The 20,723-nt window shown below is 32.2% G+C and overlaps 3 protein-coding genes across 3 annotated transcripts; 2 read left to right on the top strand and 1 right to left on the bottom strand.

Annotated features, from left to right (window-relative positions):
- Positions 1-9,992: 9,992 nt before the first annotated feature.
- Positions 9,993-10,613, bottom strand: LOC141695806 (uncharacterized). The gene has a single exon (XM_074500018.1). The coding sequence runs from the start codon at positions 10,611-10,613 to the stop codon at positions 9,993-9,995; it is 621 nt and encodes a 206-aa protein (XP_074356119.1).
- Positions 10,614-10,695: 82 nt separating this feature from the next.
- Positions 10,696-15,542, top strand: LOC141695805 (protein FAR1-RELATED SEQUENCE 5-like). Its single transcript, XM_074500017.1, has 4 exons — positions 10,696-10,726; positions 13,840-14,680; positions 14,775-15,051; positions 15,525-15,542. Exons 1-4 carry the CDS (start codon positions 10,696-10,698, stop codon positions 15,540-15,542), a joined length of 1,167 nt encoding a protein of 388 aa, XP_074356118.1.
- Positions 15,543-15,563: 21 nt separating this feature from the next.
- Positions 15,564-16,944, top strand: LOC141695804 (protein FAR1-RELATED SEQUENCE 5-like). The gene is made up of 3 exons (XM_074500016.1): positions 15,564-16,085; positions 16,357-16,380; positions 16,672-16,944. The coding sequence occupies exons 1-3, from the start codon at positions 15,564-15,566 to the stop codon at positions 16,942-16,944; spliced, it is 819 nt and encodes a 272-aa protein (XP_074356117.1).
- The last annotated feature ends 3,779 nt before the right edge of the window (positions 16,945-20,723 follow it).

The following is a 20,723-nucleotide window of genomic DNA, read 5'->3' as shown; positions in this document are numbered from 1 at the left end:
AATTCTCTAGTATGATGAGGTAAACTACTACTTTTAATAAAAAATTATAGTTAACTAATATAATTATATATACTTATTTTCTATTGGTGACAATATATACATTATTATGTCATTTAAATAATGATTCAAATTTCACGTATATTATTCATCTTAAATATATCCATATTTAATGTATATATTATATGAAACAAGTCAATTTTATATCAAATAAATTAAATAATGGGTTTAGAAGATCTAAATTACAAGTAAATATTTAAATTAGTTTTATTTGACTATCTTTTTTGTTTATCAATATTATATCTTACTTTTTTATAAAAATAATATATCATAAGTCACATGTATAACTTATCTCTTTAAGATAAATATTTAACTTCTAAAATATAGTATAACATATTAAAAATTACATGAATAACTGTTTTTTAGTAATATTTGTTATGTAATAAAATTACTTTTTGTACTTTAATTATTATATTTTGTTTATAAACTTTAGTTTTTTATTATTTTATGTAAATTTTTTTAAAAAAATTTAGTAGGGCACTTTTTTTGATTTTGAACAGGGCACTTAAAATTTGAGGCAGGGCTATAATAAATCATCACTAACTTCTGCGACCAACAAGATTGACCATTTTCCTCAAATTATGTCATAAAAATATGTTTGTATATATCTTTTACGTATAAAACATTTGGTGATTTTTATAATATAAATTGGTGATTTGTGTGATATAAATGAGTTATTGTTGTCATAAGCTTTAGTGATTGAAGTCATACTGTTAGTATTTATATTAATATATCATGTTCAAATTTCAGATTTGGTGTTTTTTATTGGAAATTGCTGGTTGATATCGGTGACTGTTCATTAATTTTATATTTGGTTAATATATAATCTCCCCTTATTTGAGAGTAATCGTTCAATAGACCCCAAACACCAACACCCTTGTTGTGTATTTTTAACTTTGATCATCTTCATCATTTTGTGTTATACGGTTGGATTATATATTAATCTAAACATATTATTTTATTAATTGTATTTTGCATTAGAATAAGTCAGCTACACCTGTACGTAGTTGCATAAGAATAGGTCTCTGGTAGTTGAGTTTGGGTAGGAGAGTCGTGTGGCACTAACGGGAGTATGCTCCTGGTTTTTAGCTGTGACACTTAGCTTGATAGTTGAAATATCACTGTGTAATTTCTTTTCAAATTAAGAGAGTAATCCACCAGCCTTTGAGTTGAGTATCCAAGTTAGCTAATTACTTGTGTCATTTGCATATTCATTTTATCTAATATCTGGTATCAGAGCTTCAGTAAGTAACCCTGGTGAATGCCCAAGTATATGCCAAAATTAGTAACCATGGAACCCAGCAAAACAAAAGAAAACACAGTTGGCCTAACCTACCCAATGCTCACAAAAACCAATTACACAACATGGGCACTAAAGATGAGAGTTTTCATGCAAGCGCATGGCGTGTGGGGAGCAATCGAGCAGAAGGATCCAAATGCAGCAGTAGAGGAGAGAATAGACAAGATCGCAATGGCAGCAATTTATCAAGCAATTCCCGAGGAGACATTGTTATCTGTTGCAGAGAAGAAAACGGCGAGAGAAGCTTGGGATGCCATAAAAACCATGTGCTTAGGAGCTGATAAGGTGAAGAAGGCAAAAGCTCAAACTCTTAAAGTTGAGTTTGAGTCAATGACCATGAAGGAGACAGAGCAACTTGATGACTTTTGTGCGAGATTAAATGGTGTGGTGACGAACATTCGAGCACTAGGCGAAGTAATTGAAGAAACATACGTGGTCAAGAAATTACTGAGAGCAGTGCCAACAAAGTTCCTGCAAATTGTTTCAGCAATTGAACAGTTTGGAAATCTGGATACTATGTCTGTGGAAGAAATCGTGGGCTCACTCAAGGCTCACGAGGAGAGGTTAAAGGGACAGACAGAGACCAATGGAGGGCAACAACTATTACTTACTGAAGAGGAGTGGGAAAAGCGAGAAGCCAGTGAAGGACAGTTGCTGTTGTCACGAGAGGAATGGCTGAAAAAGGCAAACAAAGGAGTGGCTCGAACCAGTAATGAGAATCGTGGTAGAGATTATGGACATGGACCACGTGACAGAAACAAATTGAGGTGTTACAACTGTCATGCCTTCGGACACTATGCAGTAGAGTGCAGAAAACCAAAGAGAAATAGAGAACAAAATTCTGAGGTGAACCTGACCCAGACAACAGATGATGAGCCTGCACTTCTTGTACTGGAGTGTGGAAGCGAAGAAAAGGGTACGGTTCTGTTGAATGAAAGTGGAGTGAACCCAAAGATGGAGTCGAATATTGGCAGCCAAACTGGAGAATCAAATGTTTGGTACTTAGATAACGGGGCGAGTAATCATATGTCCGGGCAACGATCGAAGTTTCGAGACTTGGACGAAGGAATAACTGGCAAGGTGCGGTTCGGGGACGGATCCACAGTTGATATAAAAGGAAAAGGGACAGTGCACTTCACTTGCAAGAATGGAGAGGAACGAGCCCTGCAAGAGGTATACTTTATCCCTACACTTTGTAATAACATAATTAGTTTGGGCCAATTATCTGAGAGTGGTAACAAAGTAATTTTAAGCGGTGAATATTTGTGGATATATGATGAGAATGGAAAGTTATTTATAAAAGTAAAGAAGTCTCATAATCGTTTGTATAAACTGGTTATCGAGGAAAACAGAAATGCTTGCTTGTTGTCAAAAACAGAAGAAAAATCATGGCTCTGGCATCTACGCCTAGGCCATGTAAACTTTCAGGCAATGGGTCTTATGTCCAGAAGTGGAATGGTACATGGCTTGCCAAACATTGTTTACCCAAAGGAAAGCTGTCATGGATGTTTATTGTCAAAACAAGCCCGACGCCCATTCCCATCTAAAACTGGGTTCATTGCTACAAAGCGTTTGGAACTGATTTACGGAGATATTTGTGGCCCAATATTGCCATCAACTCCAGCTGGGAATAGATACTTCTTGCTACTGGTTGATGATTTCAGCCGTGCCATGTGGGTGTTTATGATAAAGATAAAAGATGAGGCTTTGAGTATGTTCAAAAAATTCAAAGCATTGGTCGAAAATGAGTCAAAGGAGGTGATACAGGTGCTGAGAACGGACAGAGGGGGTGAATTTTGCTCTAAAGAATTCTCAGCGTTCTGTGAAAATGTTGGAATAACCAGGCACTTCACGGCTCCCTATTCCCCACAGCAGAACGGAGTCGTGGAGAGACGCAATAGAACCGTGGTGGCAATGGCCAGGAGCTTATTAAAAGAACGAGATATGCCTTCATGGATTGGGGTGAAGCAGTCAGACATGCTGTGTTTCTGCTAAACAGGTTGCCAATGAGAGCTTTAACAGAATTAACTCCATACGAAGCATGGTCGAAGAAGAAACCACAGATCGAGTACTTGAAGGTTTTCGGGTGCATTGCTCATATGAAAGTGCCAAGTGTGCACGTAAAAAAATTAGACGACAGAAGTAAAATGGTTGTTCATTTGGGAAGAGAACCCGGGACAAAAGCATACAGATTGTTCGATCCAAACACAAAGGCCATACATGTTAGTAGGGACGTTATCTTTGAAGAGGCAAAAGGTTGGCAGTGGAAGGGAAAGGAAAAAGAAAGCCAGCAACAAGGAAGCATGTTTACAGTGACTGGGTATCAAGCCGAAATAGGTTCAGGAGATGGGGGGAATGAAGTTGCAGATCTCAGTGAAAATCATGAAACAGGGAGCACAGAAAGTGGTTTGCCGAGTACACCAGTTTCGCAGAATGAAGTTGCAGATCTCAGTGAAAGTCATGAAAAAGGGAGCACAGAAAGTGGTTTGCCAAGCAGATCAGTCTCGATTGAATCAGGCTCACAAACTCTACAGACAATGTCCAGTGAAAGCAGCGAGCCAACAAAATTCAGGAGACTCAATGAAATATACAACTGCACGGAAGAAGTGGAGCTTGTTGATGAACTGTTACTTCTGGAAATGGATGAACCAGTGAAGTATAGTCAAGCGGTAAAAGAAAAGGTTTGGCGAGGTGCTATGAAGGCTGAACTTGATGCCATCGAGAAAAATGGAACGTGGAAGCTGACAGAATTACCACCAGGAAAAAGGGCCATAGACTTAAAATGGGTCTTCAAACTTAAAAGGGATACCAACGGAGACATTGTAAAACACAAGGCCCGCTTAGTCGCAAAAGGTTATGTGCAGAAGTGTGGCATCGACTATGAGGAGGTCTTTGCTCCGGTTACTAGATTAGAGACAGTGCGTTTGTTGATAGCACTTGCTGCAAGGAATGCATGGGAAATTCACCATCTTGACGTGAAAACAGCGTTTTTAAATGGAGAATTGCAAGAGGAAGTCTACGTGAATCAACCGGAGGGATATGTGATAGAAGGTCATGAAAGGAAGGTTTACAGATTGTTCAAGGCGCTATATGGCTTACGACAAGCCCCACGGGCTTGGTATGCTAAATTGAATAAATGTCTTGAAAAATTAGGCTTTGTCAAGTGTCCTTTTGAGCAGGCTGTTTATACAAGGCGTGAAGGAAATGAGTCACTTATAATCGGGGTGTATGTCGACGATTTGCTCATCACCGGTTCAAGCGTAACAAGTATCACAAAATTCAAGAAACAGATGAACAATGAATTCGAGATGAGTGATCTCGGAAAATTGTCATACTATCTTGGCCTGGAAGTAGCTCAGGGAAGTGGTTTTATTGAGTTGAAGCAAATGTCTTATGCAAAGAAAATTCTTGAAAAATCTGGTATGACTGAGTGTAGTCCAGTTAGGTACCCAATGGACCCAAAGTTTCAGTTGCACAAGGATGAACAGGGCAGTCCAGTTGACTCAACAGAGTTTAAGAGCATGGTAGGAGGGCTGAGGTACTTGGTTCACACCAGACCGGACATAGCCTACGCAGTTGGAGTGGTAAGCAGGTATATGGAGAGACCCACGACGTTACATATGAGTGCTGCAAAACGAATTCTGCGTTACGTCAAAGGCACACTAGAATATGGGTTAACATATGTGAAGGGTCGTGGAAATTATCTACTGTCAGGATTCTCAGATAGTGATTTAGCAGGAAATTTAGATGATAGGAAGAGCACGGGGGGCATGGCGTTTTACTTGGATGAGTCGCTGATTACATGGGTGTCACAGAAGCAGCGGTGCGTAGCTCTATCTTCATGCGAAGCTGAGTTTATGGCTGCCACTGCAGCAGCTTGTCAGGGAATCTGGCTACAGAGAGTTCTCAGCAACATTGCAGATGCACCAGTTGGACTTGTAACAATTTATATAGATAACAGGTCAGCCATTGACCTGGCTAAGAACCCTGTTTTCCATGGTCGTAGTAAGCACATAGACGTGCGTTATCACTTTATTAGAGAGTGCGTAGAGAAGGGCTCAATTGTTATCAAATACATCAGTACCAACGAGCAGAGAGCCGACGTTTTAACGAAGCCAATGTCCATTGCCAAGTTCGAAAAGATGCGCGAGTTGCTTGGAGTTAAAAACCTCAAACACGTTTAGATTAAGGGGGAATATGTTGGATTATATATTAATCTAAACATATTATTTTATTAATTGTATTTTGCATTAGAATAAGTCAGCTACACCTGTACGTAGTTGCATAAGAATAGGTCTCTGGTAGTTGAGTTTGGGTAGGAGAGTCGTGTGGCACTAACGGGAGTATGCTCCTGGTTTTTAGCTGTGACACTTAGCTTGATAGTTTAAATATCACTGTGTAATTTCTTTTCAAATTAAGAGAGTCATCCACCAGCCTTTGAGTTGAGTATCCAAGTTAGCTAATTACTTGTGTCATTTGCATATTCATTTTATCTAATATATACAAGCTATTGATTTATATAATATAAATAATGATTGAAGGTAGGTGATTATAGAAATCGAAAAATTTAGTGATATATAATGATGGCGGGTGGAGATAGATCACACATGGTGGTGGGTTGAGGTAGATTGGAGATGGTGGTTGATTAGTTGTAATGGAGAGTAAAGAAGGTGGTACACAACCAGCTTGTGTGTAGGTGATGTTGGAAGTGGGTTGGGCTTTTAAAGTGCCGTGTCATTAGTTATTTCCTTAGTTTCTAGTTTTGATTTTAAGATTCTTTCTATTTGAACAGCGCCCTATAAATATTATATATATAAATATATTTATAAATAATATATATATACAGTAAAATATTTATATATTTATATATATACTGAAAAACTCAATATAACATGGGATCTATGGAGACCTAATATATTTGGAGACCTTGGAGACTTACTCTGGTACCGTAGGATCAATTATCAACCTATGGTCTAGATTAAATGAAAAGTAATGTTAATTTTGTAAATAATGTAACTTTGAAGGGTAGTGTCCTGCATTTGTTATTAATTGATTTACGTAATATATTTGTAGAAGAGTCGTGTAATTCTAAATTACATATGTGCGGTTACAATTATTTATCAATATTATACATAGCTTTTCTTGGAGATGGAGAGAGAGATGGAGGAGAACATATGTGAAAATGCAGTTGCAGCACTTTGTCAATCACGAGGAAAGGTATGATATCAAAACATGTTCAAGTAGTATACTTTTTTGTGTCAGGTTCAAGTTGCACTACTTTTAATTAAGTATGTCTGATTACTTTAATTTTTACATTCAAGTACAATACCCTTCTTCATGTACTGCACTTTTTATTTGAATTGTTCTTCGAATTTTTCAGGTTAATCCACGTCAATTTTATGGATATATGATCAACTTATATACTTATGTTTAGCAAAGTGATTTCAATGAGATTTATATAAAGTAATTAGTGAGTTTAATTTTGATAATCAAGATCATGAAACGTACTTGGTTATTTTATTTTATTTGAATATAGGAAAAAAAATGTTGCAATTTTTTTTCCAGATTTGGATTATTAGTAGTGCAATTGATTGGTGTGTTGTTTGTGTGGAATGCAAATTGATTTAATTTTTAATATCCTAATTTTATTTAAATTTTCAGGACAGTAGGTAAAGAAGTTTGTGTATGATAAAGGGAAGAGAGCAAAAATTGAGAGTGAGAAATAACTACATGCACCGACGGATATATAAAGGTGTTGGTATGTCTACTCCTAATGGTAGTAAGAGGAATTTGTTCTAAATATGGAGAAAGAGGTTGGAGTTCAAAGAACATTACACCAAGAACAAATCAGAAGAAGTGCAGAACTTTTGTTTACAGAATTTTTTGAATTTTAAAAAAATGTATATTTTTTCAATGAATATTGATGTCGGAGATTGCAAAACTTTGTTTACGACTCTTTCCGATTTTCAAAAAATATTTTTCGATTAATGTTGATGTTGACATTAAATTGGACTGCTTTGCTAATACCAAAATAGAAGTGCAGAACTTATCAAAAAGAAGAAGCGCAAAACTTATAAAAAAATAAAAGCACAAAACTGTGTTAAGCTGATTATGTGAGTTAAAAAAGGAAAATAGAAATGTGTTTCATAGCAACATACTAGTACTGGGGTCTGAATATAAAAAAATATTTGCACTAGAGTTTAGAATTTTAACAAAGATATTGTAGTTTCATTTGGTGAACAGTGAGTTGTAGTAACATCTAATACATATGCCTTTGAATTGGACATGTTACGATGTTAACAAATATATTTATCAAACTTTCACAAGAACATTCGTTTCTACAATCCTACAATCACGTTATTTGTAACTGTCAGATGGTTTTATTCACACGTATAATCAGGTGTACATGCAGAACAATATACAGAGACTAATATGACTTCATAATTATTAATTTAAAATTATAAGAAATATAATTTATGACCGTTAGATTAAGTAAAGATGGATGGTCAAGATTAAGGACTCCAAGTCTCCAATTAAAATAGGTCTTCACTGAACTTTCTTCGTAATATATATATATATATATATAAATATTTATATATATACATATATAATATATTTTATAAAAAAATCTTCTTAAAATGGATAATGTAAATTCTATTAAATATTAAATATTCACTTTGTAATTGGTGAAATTTAACGCGCTCATGATCTACATATAATATTTTTACTTTGTACATTGTTTCATAAATTGCTATTTTTAATTTGTTCAATTTGATGTATGGACATCTATGATATGATAATTAGAAATTAGAGTAACACATAAATACACACATACATATACATATAAATATTTATTTCTCAATGCTGTTAAATAGATATTGAGTTATATATACCGTCTATATAATTTTCTATATAAAATCTCAGTATAAGTTCTATACATTTTTTAGATATGAAATTAGATGTTGAACATACCGACACATGGGTCATGGCACAATTTATATTTTGAAAATTGCCTAATTCACTCAAATTTATAAATTAATATAATTTTTTATTATAATCCCAACAATTTTTTAGAAAAAAACTAGATGTTTATTGTAGAATAAAGTCGAGTTGAAAAAGAAGAAAATGTGTGTTTAAAAAAAAAAAAGAAGAACCCCATATAGACCGGTGTGCAACTCAAGGTACAAAAAGTGTATTTGGTAAAACTTACCACCATTATTAGCTACCTAGTCATCTAGCATCTATTTTACCTCATGATAATTGTGCATGCTCTTTAGGAAAAATATTTATGAAAGAAGAGGAAAAGTCCACCCTCCTTGTACCACCATTGAAATTGCTTCATGATGACCCTCTCTCCAAATGGTTTGAAACACTCAAGATTTTAACAAGTTAGTGTTCATATAGAACTTATTGTTAACTCTTTGTTGGTAAGCCATCATTTTTGTTTAGTTTTTATTAAATTAATACTATTTGTCTACCTCCTAATTAAGACCCTGGTGCTGAAAAAATAAGAGAGTTTGATGGAAATGATGCTTTGCTGAAAAAATAAAAAATATAGGCATTTTGGTTTTCCTTAAATATGTTAGACCACGACCTCTCTCCATACGGTTTAAAGCTATAAAGATTGCTGTTGCTCATACTACAAGCAGTGACGAAGCCAGGATTATATTAAAGTGGGGGCACAACATAATTATAACTAAAAAAATTTCTAGTAGTATTTAATAGAAATTAAATTTTACAATGTTCATAAAAAGAGCCACTATTTTTTTTCTGGCAAAAAATTTCTACGGGTTTTCATATTCTGAAAATGATCCAATATAACTTCAGTATCTGCTTGAAGAAATATTTCTTTCTGAATATAGTAGAGCATGCAGTCATTAAGAAAATCATCATCAATCTTGTTACGCAAATCAGTTTTGATGATTTTCGTAGCCAAAAAAGTCCTTTCAACACTAGTCGTTGCAACCGGTAGGACCAAAGCCAACTCCATTAGTCGATACACCAAATGAAATGCACGATGAAAATCTAACTTAACCATTTTTTGGAGAGAACTCCAATACCATCGAGATTAGCAAAATGTTTCTTTCGCCGCATTTTAATTATGTAAACCTTGAGTTGCTCGTTGAGTTGCATTATATCTGAGGAATAGAAATGGTCTAGATATAGTTCATCAAAGTGAAGTAACCTTGACTGAATAAATTTATCAAATGAATTCCTACGATCAAGACATCATATGCACATTAATAAGTCACTATATATATAAAAATACTTATACAAGAGTGAATGAAATAATAACCGACAAAAAATGTCAACATAATAATAATGGTGGTAAGTTGGGCAGTTTGAGCTCGAAGGTGACTAGGAACACGGTCTTCCATGTTGATGATGCGAATATCATATTTCAAGTAAAATGATTTAACTGCTTCCAAAAATTATCCCAGCCATCATCTCTCATTTTTTGTAATCGTAGTTTTGTTGTGTCAACCAAACCAATTGAAGATACAATATTTTATTTTTTCTGTTGAAGAAAATAAGATAACTCTAAGGTCAAGCCCAAAATATCTCTCATCAAGTGAGCTATAAATATAAATTTGTAGCTCTCCATTTTGTTAACCAAGCCAAGAACTGTACCACGTTATTTCTTACGAACACCATCATTATATACATCTCCAAGAACTTTCAGTAGTGTAGACCACATAGCCAAAATACGAATTATGGTTTTATAATGTGATCCCCAATGTGTTTCACCCGGTCTAGCCAAACTTGTTTCTTGATGCATTCGCGTTTCAGTTGTTTTTTCAGACTTTTCCAAATTTTGAACAATCTGATTATGTTGTTTTTGTCTAAGAGCATCCTTTCTCTTATAAGAAGCATCAACCATATTAACAATCATGGAAACATAGTCAAACAATTGACTCACGACTTGAATCTCTTTTGCAATAGATACCACAACTAGTTGAAGTTGGTGAGCAAAATAATGAACATACCATGCGCTGGGATTTTCCTTCAAAATGAGTGTCTTCAATCCATTAAGCTCTTCTCGCATATTTGAAGCTCCGTCATATCCTTGTCCTCTAACTTTTGAAATTGATAGACCATGTTTTGTCAAAACATTCTCAACGGCAAGTTTCAAAGATATAGCAGATGTGTCACTAACATGTGTCACTCCTATAAAATATTTGATTACCTCACCGAACTTATCCACATATCGTAAAACAAAAGGCATTTGTTCCTTCACTGTTGGAGAGATGTTCATAATCTAGCATTGGTGGAATTTTTCTCTTCTTTCATAAAGATTTTTCCTAAACAACATGCAAAATTATTATGAGGGAAAATAAATGCTAGACGACGAGGTAGCTAATGATGGTGGTAAGTTTTACCACATACACTTTGTGTACCTTGAGTTCTAGATGGAATGTCTATATGTAGGATTCTTGATGGGTTCTTCTTTTTCTTTTTTTTAAACAGACATTTTCTTCTCTTTGAACTGACACATTATTCTACAATAATTTAGTATATTATTTTTTTTCCTTAAAAATATTATTCAATTTTAACCTATTTTATTCATAGTTAATTTATATATAATAATTATAATTAGTATAATGTTCCTTTTTTATTTTAGAAAACTAATAAGATTATGTATGCATAGAAATTTTATGGTTTGTTTACAAATAAACATTGTCACATGTGTCATTCTCGTCCACCTCTCTCCTTCACCAATACACACCCTCCCCAAAAACAAAGCTCCCCTCCACATTTACCCCAATTCAACACCATTATCCATGTCTTCTAAAAGATACAATTTCACTTTCTACTTTATTTCATAACTTTTTTATACACTAGTTGAGTTACTAGTTTACCAAAGACTATTAAATGGTAACAAATTTGATCAGCTAACTAAGAAACTAAATTGTGTCATATGAATTGGTTGTTAATTAAAAATCCACATCTTTTGTGCAATATAAACTTGTTATAGATGAAGTCAACTAGTTTTCAACCATAGAATGTCAAAGTACTATTTTGTTTCATTATTTTTCCTTTTCATTCTACTTTTATAATTTATCAAGAATTTATTAGTTTTTAAAAATATTATATACATGTAAAATTATAATTTACATTATATAAAATTATTTGAATATTTTAAATCTATAGTTTTGAAATTTTTATTAATTTAAAGAATTTAATACATACATGTGCAAAGATCATTTTAATTATACAAAATGTAATATATATATATATATGAGTAAAGGGAAATGGTCAAATAGAAACAAACCTTATTCTAAAAACTAGAAACCATTGATAACCACTAATTTTACAGCTTGAATTGAATCTCTACCTCACAAATTTTATACAACCCCTTCTCTCTCCTCCATTAAATTCCAAATGTTACTCCCTCTCGTATATCTATTTATAAATAATTTTCTATCCATTTTTAATTTGTTTTTTCCATTAATCGGCAAACCTTTTTTTTAAAATATTACTTCACTATATGTTTCTCCATCTCCCAGCAATCAATTTGCATACCATATTTGCTATATTTTCGACGATGATCACTATTTATACTTCACGGGATCACTAAACTGAAATTACTATAATTTCAGAACTTTCTAAATTTTAGTGATTCTAGTAAGCGTAATTAGTGATTTACTGCCTTTCTCCCGTACACTTTTCTACTATACCACACCTTTCCCTTGGTGTCCGATCTATTTCCCGATCATATACCATTAATCTCATACTACACCTTTATCCTAGTGCACCAATTGGAACACTCCCCCCCTCAGTCTTAATAAATTAATTATACGCTTACTATAATAAATCATCACTAACTTCTCCGACCAAAAGATTGACGATTTTCATCGAATTATGTCATAAAAATATGTTTGTATATATCTTTCTCGTTTATAACATTTGGTGATTTTCATGATGTAAATTGGTGATTTGTGTGATATAAATCAGTGATTGTTGTCGTACGTTTTAATGATTGAAGTCATACGTATTAGTATTTGTATTCATATATCATGTTCAAATTTCAGATCCAGTGTTTTTTATTGGAAATTCATTGTTGTTATCGGTGATTGTTCAATAATTTTATATTTTGTTAATATATAATCTCCCCCTATTTCACAGTAATTGTTCAATAGACCCCAAGCACCAACACTTTTGTCCTGTATTTTCAACTTTGATCATCTTCATCATTTTCTGTTATACAAGCTATTGATTTATATAATATACATAATGATTGAAGGTAGGTGATTATAGAAATTGAAGAATTTAGTGGTATGTAATGATGGCGGGTGGAGATAGATCGAACATGGTGGTGGGTGGTAGATTGGAGATGGTGGTTGATTAGTTGTAATGGAGAGTACAGAAGGTCATACGGAAACCGCTTGTGCGTAGGTGAGGTTGGAAGTGGGTTGAGTTTTAAAGTGGTGGGTCATTAGTTAATTACCTTAGTTTCTAGTTTAAATTTTAAAGTTCTTTCTATTTGAACAACCCCTAATAGATATTATATATATAAATATATTTATAAATAATATATATAAATATAGGCAAATGATCAAATAGAAACCTAATTTAAAATAAAAACTAAAAACCAATCCTCCACCATTGATCTATTAGCTCCCTCATTAATCACAGCCGTTCATTTCCTTTATTAAAAAAATAAAAAGACAGAGATATGCGTATTAATCATATCATAACCGTTTTCAGTTTCTCTCTCCTCAATCTATCTCTCTCTTTCGTACATCTCTATCTCTCAAATCTCTATTTGGATACAATCTCTCTCGAAGCTATCTTGTATACTATCTCTGTTTCTTCGTCTCATTCGTATGCGCTTGGATCATTAATTAGCTTTTTAAAGATGATAAGAGCGGATTTGTTGAAAATCAGTAATAATCAAGGTAAATATGTATTGTTTTATTTATGTTACTATTTTTGTTGATTAAATTTGTGTTTTTTTTATTTAATACTTTAATTCGATATAATTTTCAGTCAATTATTGTTTCTAACTTTTTTAGTGATTGTTTGCTTTATTAAACTGTTTTAGTGATTTTTTCTGTGAATACTTGATATTGCTATCTAATACTTTAATTCGAAGATATTTTAATGTTGAACTGATTTGAAAGTTGAATTAGATGAAAGTTATATTCATTGTTTTATGTATTTATTTGAGTATTTTTACTGATTCATTGTTTAACTGTTTCAATGCTTGAGTTAGATCTAGTTGTTTAAATGATGAAAGTTATCTTTTTGTTGAACTTATTCGAAAGTTAAATTAGATGAAAGTTATATTCATTAGTTAGATTGAGTATTTGAGCTGTTTATATTAATGTTTCTTATGAAAGTGTTTAAAGTGTTAATGAATCAGTTACGGATTATATGTTTTAGTTGAGTTTTTCACCTATTTTTTAGTTATTTATAATTTTTATACATTTTTAATCCATTTATAATTATTTTAATCAAGGATATGTTTCTATGCTTAGGTTCGAGTTGTGGCCACTCGTCTCGGATTAATTCTGGTCTAATTAGTAGTGGAGGTTCAGAAGTTAGTGAAAGTTCTGTTACGGATTATATTATTTCACCTGGTGTTATGAAGTATTATTTGCCTAGTTATGTAGGTGATATTAGTGTGCCATTCGAGAATCAGGTCTTTGACAATTTAAATAAAGGTTACTGTTTTTACAAAGAATATGCTTGGTTGAGTGGTTTTGGGGTTCGCAAGACAGCAGAGAAGAAAGATGTTGATCGGACTATTACACTTAAACATTTTGTTTGTAGTTGTGAAGGATTCAACGATCATTATGATGAAAAGAAAGCTCTTAAGAAAAGACGCACAGTTTCTCAAAGTTATGGATGCAAAGCCAAAATGATCTTGAAGTACATGGGTGATAACAAGTATTTTATTAAAAGTTTTATTAAAATGCACAACCATCCATTAGCTAGAGAAACTGGTTGGCAGTTTTTGAAGGCTAATAGGGAGATGAATATTAGTCTTACAACTATTTGGTTTGATGCTTCGAAAGTGAATATTGGTGTCAGTAAAAGGTTTTATTTTGCGACGAAAATGGCTGGTGGTTTTGGGAATGTAGGTGCCAACTTACATGATTTTAGAAATTTTAGTAGGGATGTTAAATCATTTGTTGGTGAAAGAGATGGGCAAATGATCATTGACAAGTTTAAAGTCATTCAGGAAACTTCGGAATCTTTTTATTTTGCTTATGAGGTTGATTCTGATGGGCACTTGACGAAACTTTTTTGGGCCGATACAATTGGTCGACGAAATTTTGAGCTTTATGGTGACGCGGTATCTTTTGATACAAATAAGTAAGAAAAGTGTACATTTTATAGAATAACTAGTTAACTTTTCTATAGTATTTAGTGATTTTGTTAGTAATTACTATTGATTTTCATGATACAGGTACAATATGATATTTGCCCCTTTCACTGGTGTAGATAAACATGACAAGTGTGTTACTTTTTCTGCTTGCCTTTTCTCACATGAGAATATTGAGGATTATACTTGGGCTTGTGATCACTTTGTCAAAGCTATGGGAAGAAATCCAGTTGTCATTCTTACTGACCAGTGTCCTGCTGTGAAGGTCACTGTACATAATTCATTTTCTGACAAAAATGGTTTAATTGCTAGTAAACATCGTCTATGCATGTGGCACATTATGCAAAAATTCCGTATCAAGGTATTGTTCATGTAAAGATTATTTTTTTTATTAATCTTTGTTACATTATTTCATAGTTAGATACTAAATGTTAATTACCGTATTAATATTGTAGTGGAGCAACTTTTGTGAAGTTGTAATTTATAATATTTTACAAGCAATCACTAATTCTCTCTAAGAAATATCACATCTTTACTCATGTGGTATCTTTTGGGAAAAATATACACTGATAAATGGAGTTATACAGTCTAATGGTACTCTGCCTTTGAGAATAGCAATGCAAAGCATATTTTTTTCATTTGTGAATCCTGTATTGCCGATAGATACATGATACGGATCAACTGATGTATGGGAAGTATGTTGTATACTATATATCACCCACTATTTTATATTGTATTAGACATTACAGGTTATGAATAATAGGATATGCAGAATTGTATGGTCACCTATTTATTATATTACTAATAGTATGTTTCTCTTGAAAAAAATTACAGCTTGGTAATCGTTTATGAGAGACAGATTTTATGGAGAAAATGAAGACTTACATATGGTCTTCAATTTTAGAGACTGATGAGTTTGAGAGAGGGTGGACGAAAGTTTTAAAAGAGTTCAAATTAGACGAGCATAAGTGGATTTCAGACATATATTCTATCAGATCTTCTTGGATTCCATCATTATTTAGAGATGAGCCTATGTTTGGTCTAATGAGGACAACATCAAGATCAGAGAGTGAGAATTTCTTTTTTGGTCAGTTTCATAGGCAAGGAGATACTCTATGTGAATTTTGGTTGCGTTTCCAAAGTGCAATGGAACGGCAAAGGAATGAAACTGAAAGGCTGGATCATGAGTCAAAAACTTGCATTCCGGAGACATTATCAACATGGTTTATTAAAGATGATGCAGCAACTTTGTTCACTCGTGCTATATTTTATAAAGTTCAGGAAGAAATAATTTCTTCTTGTTTAGATATGCAAATAAAGCGAATGAGTGAGGAGATAAATGGGGTTACACACTTGGAAATTAGGTATGTCAAAGTTAAAGATAAACTATTCAAGGTGACATTTTTTACTGGTTTTAAAAAGGTTGATGTTTTATAAATGACAATAAGTGCTTATATGATTAATGGTGGTAAGTTAATTTAATATTGCTTGGTTTTATCTGTTTGTAAATATCTTTTAGTTGCCCTAAATATTCTTGTATTCTATTAAAATTATTTAAATATATTTTTGTTGCAGGCTTTAATTAGTTGTCTTTTAAGATTTATATTTATTTTTAATGAGTTCTTAATTTAGTTTTTAACTTTAGTATTTGAATTTTTTGACGCAGGTGTCTGTTAGTAAGGATCATGCTGTTTGTTCATGTAAAAAATTTATAATGTGTTGAATATTTTGTAGACATGCCTTTTGTGGTTTGAAATAAATAGGAGGTACAAAGTTTCCTATGAGCCTTGCTCTAAATCATTGGATGAAAATTGATAATTCAGGGACTATGTCTAATTCAGTTTCAGTATCAAATGATTACATAAAGATACAATAAGCCTCTCTCAAATGGAGAAATATCTGGTATGATTTTCGTCAAGCTGTTAGCAAGACTGGAATGGTGTTTGAGAAGCTCGATTTTGTGCATCAAACTATAAAATAGTTGAATACGGATTTGGATGTTCAAGGTGGTTGTGATGTATTTAGTAAGAGAGATCACATTGCTGCTATGGTTGGGGAACAGCCTAGCGAAGACATTTCAGTACTCGTGCCAAATGTGTGCAAGAACAAAGGAAACTACTTCAAAAGACTGATTGACCTGAGAGAGAAAGCTTTGAATAAATCCAAAAAAAGAAGTCGGCAATGTTCATTGTGTAAGGCATATACTCATGATGCGAGGAGATGTGTTAAGAGGAATAAACTTGTGGCAGAGTAAATTATTGAACTATATTAGTTAAATTACTCTGATATGATAAATTTAGTTTAGAAAGTACTAACAATACATTAAATTTGTTTATACAATTTTAAACTAGTCATGTCTCATAATTCTCTTTTATTGTTTTTGGTTTGTTACTGGAAATCTATATATACTATTTTTTTTGTTATTGATGGAAAATCTGATTGGATTTTAACAATTATTTTTGAAATCAGTTGTGAATGTGATATTTACAAGAGAGAAAGACAGAGAGAGAGAGATTAGAACAATTTAACCTCAATGTCAAAATGCTACTAAAAAAACTCCAACTATATATGATTGTCAAATATATTGATTATTACTGATTTGTATGATATATTATACTGATTAAGATAATAGACAATACTGATTTGTTGTTTATGTATTAGTGATTGACAACAAATATATTGATTGGTGTTACATATTTATACTAACAGCAAAAATATAAAAGACTAAATATATAATAAATATCAAAGCACTATTTCAGTTTTAATATGGATTCATTCAATCATGAATGATAAAAATAATCATAAAATTACTTAGTCATTGTACTGAAATACAATTTCATGCTTGATTATAATCAAAATACTGTTAAAAAAGTTGTAACTGTATATGATTGTCATATATTTGTTTTATTACTGATTTGTATCATATGTTATAGTGATTAAATCAACAGAAAATACTAATTTGTTGTTATGTATTAGTGATTGACAACTTTATACTGATTTGTCTGACATAAAAGACTAAGTACAGAAATACCGGAGTAATCAATAGACAAAAAACAAAATAATCGACACATTAATTTCAGTTTTAAAATGGATTCATTTGAGTCATGAACAATAACAATGGCAATCACAATCTAAAAATCAACAATTTTTGGGTGTTATGACACATTCCAAAAATTACTAAGTCATTGTACAATTACTAATTCAATGTACTGAAATAAAATTTCAAGCTTGATCAAATTTGTGAGTGAGGTTAGATGCAAATGTAACCATCTTTTTTTACTTGGACTAGCACTGTGAAGTTTATTATTAGCCACTTTCATCATTGTCTTCTCAACATCATCTTTGAATAATTTCTCTGCTTCTGATATGATTGTACTGCTCTTTTCATTAATGTGAGATGTCAATATAGCAGTGTTGTATTTTGTTCGAAGCTTTACCATTTGTGTGAACTAACCACACTGCAATGAAAATAAATATAATATACACAAGTTATAAATAAAAAACTAATGTAAACAAATACTGCTTATATATTTAACAAAATAACAATACCAAAACAAAACTACTAATCAAACTAACATATAAAAGTAGTAGTGTTTGATTTTTCTTACCCCTTCAGTCTTTAAATTACTTTTCCAACTCTGTGTATTTCCCATAAATGTCTCCATATGTCTCATTAAAAAAATAGCACAGTTATTTGCATTTTCTTTTGTTTGCCACGACATCCTCAAGCAAGAAATCTTTAACTTACGAAGCGTCTGAGACATAGCTTCAAGACCATTCCCTTACAAATATTTGATGAAGTGAGAGTGCTGCAATTTAAACAATAGGTAAGTTTATTACATTCAGTATGAGTTCCTACTTCTAACGCTAATTATATCACCAAGGACTAATTGTAATTTTATCATATATGTGTGTTGTATGGGTGTAGTAATCATACATGCACACGATTATTATCAATAATGAAGGAGACCCGACAGCGGAATATAGACATAAGTAATCTCGTACTACATTATTAATTTAGTGCTACATTATCAATTAAAATGATTAAGATAATTAGATTACCAAAATATTTTGTATTTTTCCATAGTACTACTTTGGTTCTTCATCACGCTTTATGCTGTCAATGAGAACTTAAGCTGGGTTTTTCAAATTATAACATATCAAATAGTAGTGTTCATATGCATATAAAGGGAAGAACACCTGTAAAGATACAAAAAAAACATGCCAATGATGTGTAAGATTTAATTAGTAATATACCATGTCTACATCCTGAAGTTTCCTTGTAGGGTATTTCTCTAGAATAGCATCCATATTATTCAAGAAGATAGGATATGTTTGAGCAACTTTCCTATTTGGATCAAGGCTCCAATTCTGTATGTAAGAATAATGTTAATATAATGAAAAATATTGCAAATATTTATCTATTAATCAAAATATAGTAAATTACCAAACCACCAATAGAACAAAAGAAATACAGTGGCGATTCTTTTGCCTTATAGTTCTCAGTATCATTCAGTATTATAGACCATGTGTCGACTACAGAGTAGTACACTTTTGCATCAGATTTCAATGGATACAAATGCTCTCTTATGCATTTTATTCCATTCCAATCAAATACGTCTTCCCTGTAAAATAGAACATAAAAGAAGAACATATCAAAACTTAAGGAAATAATAAATAAAGCACCTTATATTCCACATATTTAATATTCTCCTAATTTTACGGTTAAAAATAAATGAATTACTTACAGTCCATCTCTATTTGTCATTGACATGTATCTCCACATTGTAATATCTTCAGAAGTATATTTTGCATTAATATCAATAATTCTATTGATATATGGAGACTTTACATATGGACCCAACTTTATCACTCTTGTACTTTTCTCTCTAAGCATCTGTTTTGGGGTCACAAAATCTTTATTTCCAACATCATGTTCATGTTCTTTATTAATATCGTCACAGAATTGGTTCACAATATAATAATCCACTCAAAGTGCAAATGATGGAATGGATGCAAGATCTTTCTTCTCAATCTCAGATAACTCGATGTTTGGTATGATCCCCTATTCCAAATATAATATATCTATAATATCCATTCGACTTAGAGGATCTCGATCCAAATTAACTACATCATCACTCTCAGAAAACTCGATGTTTGGAGTGCACACCTCTTTATCAGTTGTTACTTCTGCCCCTTGTGTTCTTTCATCACTAAAACTTACAGTTGCATTCTTTGTAGCAACTTCTATATTTAGATTGCAAGGTTCTTCACCATTTTTTGCTTCTTCCTGTTTATCCTACTCATTTACACTTGCAGATCCACTTTTTCTAGCAACTTCAACATTTGTTTTATCAAAAATTTCATTGAACACATCTTTAACAACTCTGAGTTCCATATTATCTGGATATTTTTCCATAGCACTCAAAAGATCCTTCTCAAATTGAATTTTTGAATTAATTATATTTGTTGCTCTGTCACGCAACAAATCCACATAATCTTGACAATGAACATTGTATTAAAATGGACATTCAATAAGTTTTCTTATATTTATTACAGATATCAATAAACATTACTAACAGAATCAATTAATTAATAAATTACAGTTTAATGATTAGTGAAATGTACTTATGTGACCAGCTACTACTTGTAGTTAGCTTATTGGTTGAATTTTACACCGTTTATAACTTAGCTAAAATATTGGTTGAATGAACATGATTTAGTATTATAAATCATACACAGTTTATTAAGATAAAGTCATCTTGAAACACTTGATTACAATTTCATTATTCTATCGTGTATTAATCTATAGTAAGGTTATTAATCTATTCTGATTTATATGTGTGTAGCTGCCGTTGGAAAAGAATTCATGGCAAAAGACATGGCGTTCAAGAACACAACAGAAGCAGAAAAGAACCAGATTACACACCAGGGTTCTAGAGCACAAATTACAGATAGTCAAGTTAAATTACTAATCAAAAAGTGTATGCGAATAATCTACAATATTAGTGTATGCGAATAATCTACAATATT

This window comes from Apium graveolens, chromosome 11, assembly GCF_009905375.1.
Source record: "Apium graveolens cultivar Ventura chromosome 11, ASM990537v1, whole genome shotgun sequence".
NCBI classification, from domain to species: domain Eukaryota; kingdom Viridiplantae; phylum Streptophyta; class Magnoliopsida; order Apiales; family Apiaceae; genus Apium; species Apium graveolens.
Note: the sequence above shows the minus strand (reverse complement) of the source record. Positions and strands in the feature narration are given on the sequence as shown.

Excerpts from the sequence above, each read along its gene's own strand:
- LOC141695806 (XM_074500018.1), bottom strand. The coding sequence starts at position 10,613 with ATGAACATCTCTCCAACAGTGAAGGAACAAATGCCTTTTGTTTTACGA.
- LOC141695804 (XM_074500016.1), top strand. The coding sequence starts at position 15,564 with ATGAAGACTTACATATGGTCTTCAATTTTAGAGACTGATGAGTTTGAG. Across the intron at positions 16,086-16,356 it reads TTAAAGATAAACTATTCAAG|GTGTCTGTTAGTAAGGATCA; the intron begins GTGACATTTTTT and ends TTTTTGACGCAG. Across the intron at positions 16,381-16,671 it reads CTGTTAGTAAGGATCATGCT|TTGAATACGGATTTGGATGT; the intron begins GTTTGTTCATGT and ends ACTATAAAATAG.
- LOC141695805 (XM_074500017.1), top strand. The coding sequence starts at position 10,696 with ATGCTAGACGACGAGGTAGCTAATGATGGTG. Across the intron at positions 10,727-13,839 it reads CGAGGTAGCTAATGATGGTG|GTTCGAGTTGTGGCCACTCG; the intron begins GTAAGTTTTACC and ends TTCTATGCTTAG. Across the intron at positions 14,681-14,774 it reads GTATCTTTTGATACAAATAA|GTACAATATGATATTTGCCC; the intron begins GTAAGAAAAGTG and ends TTCATGATACAG.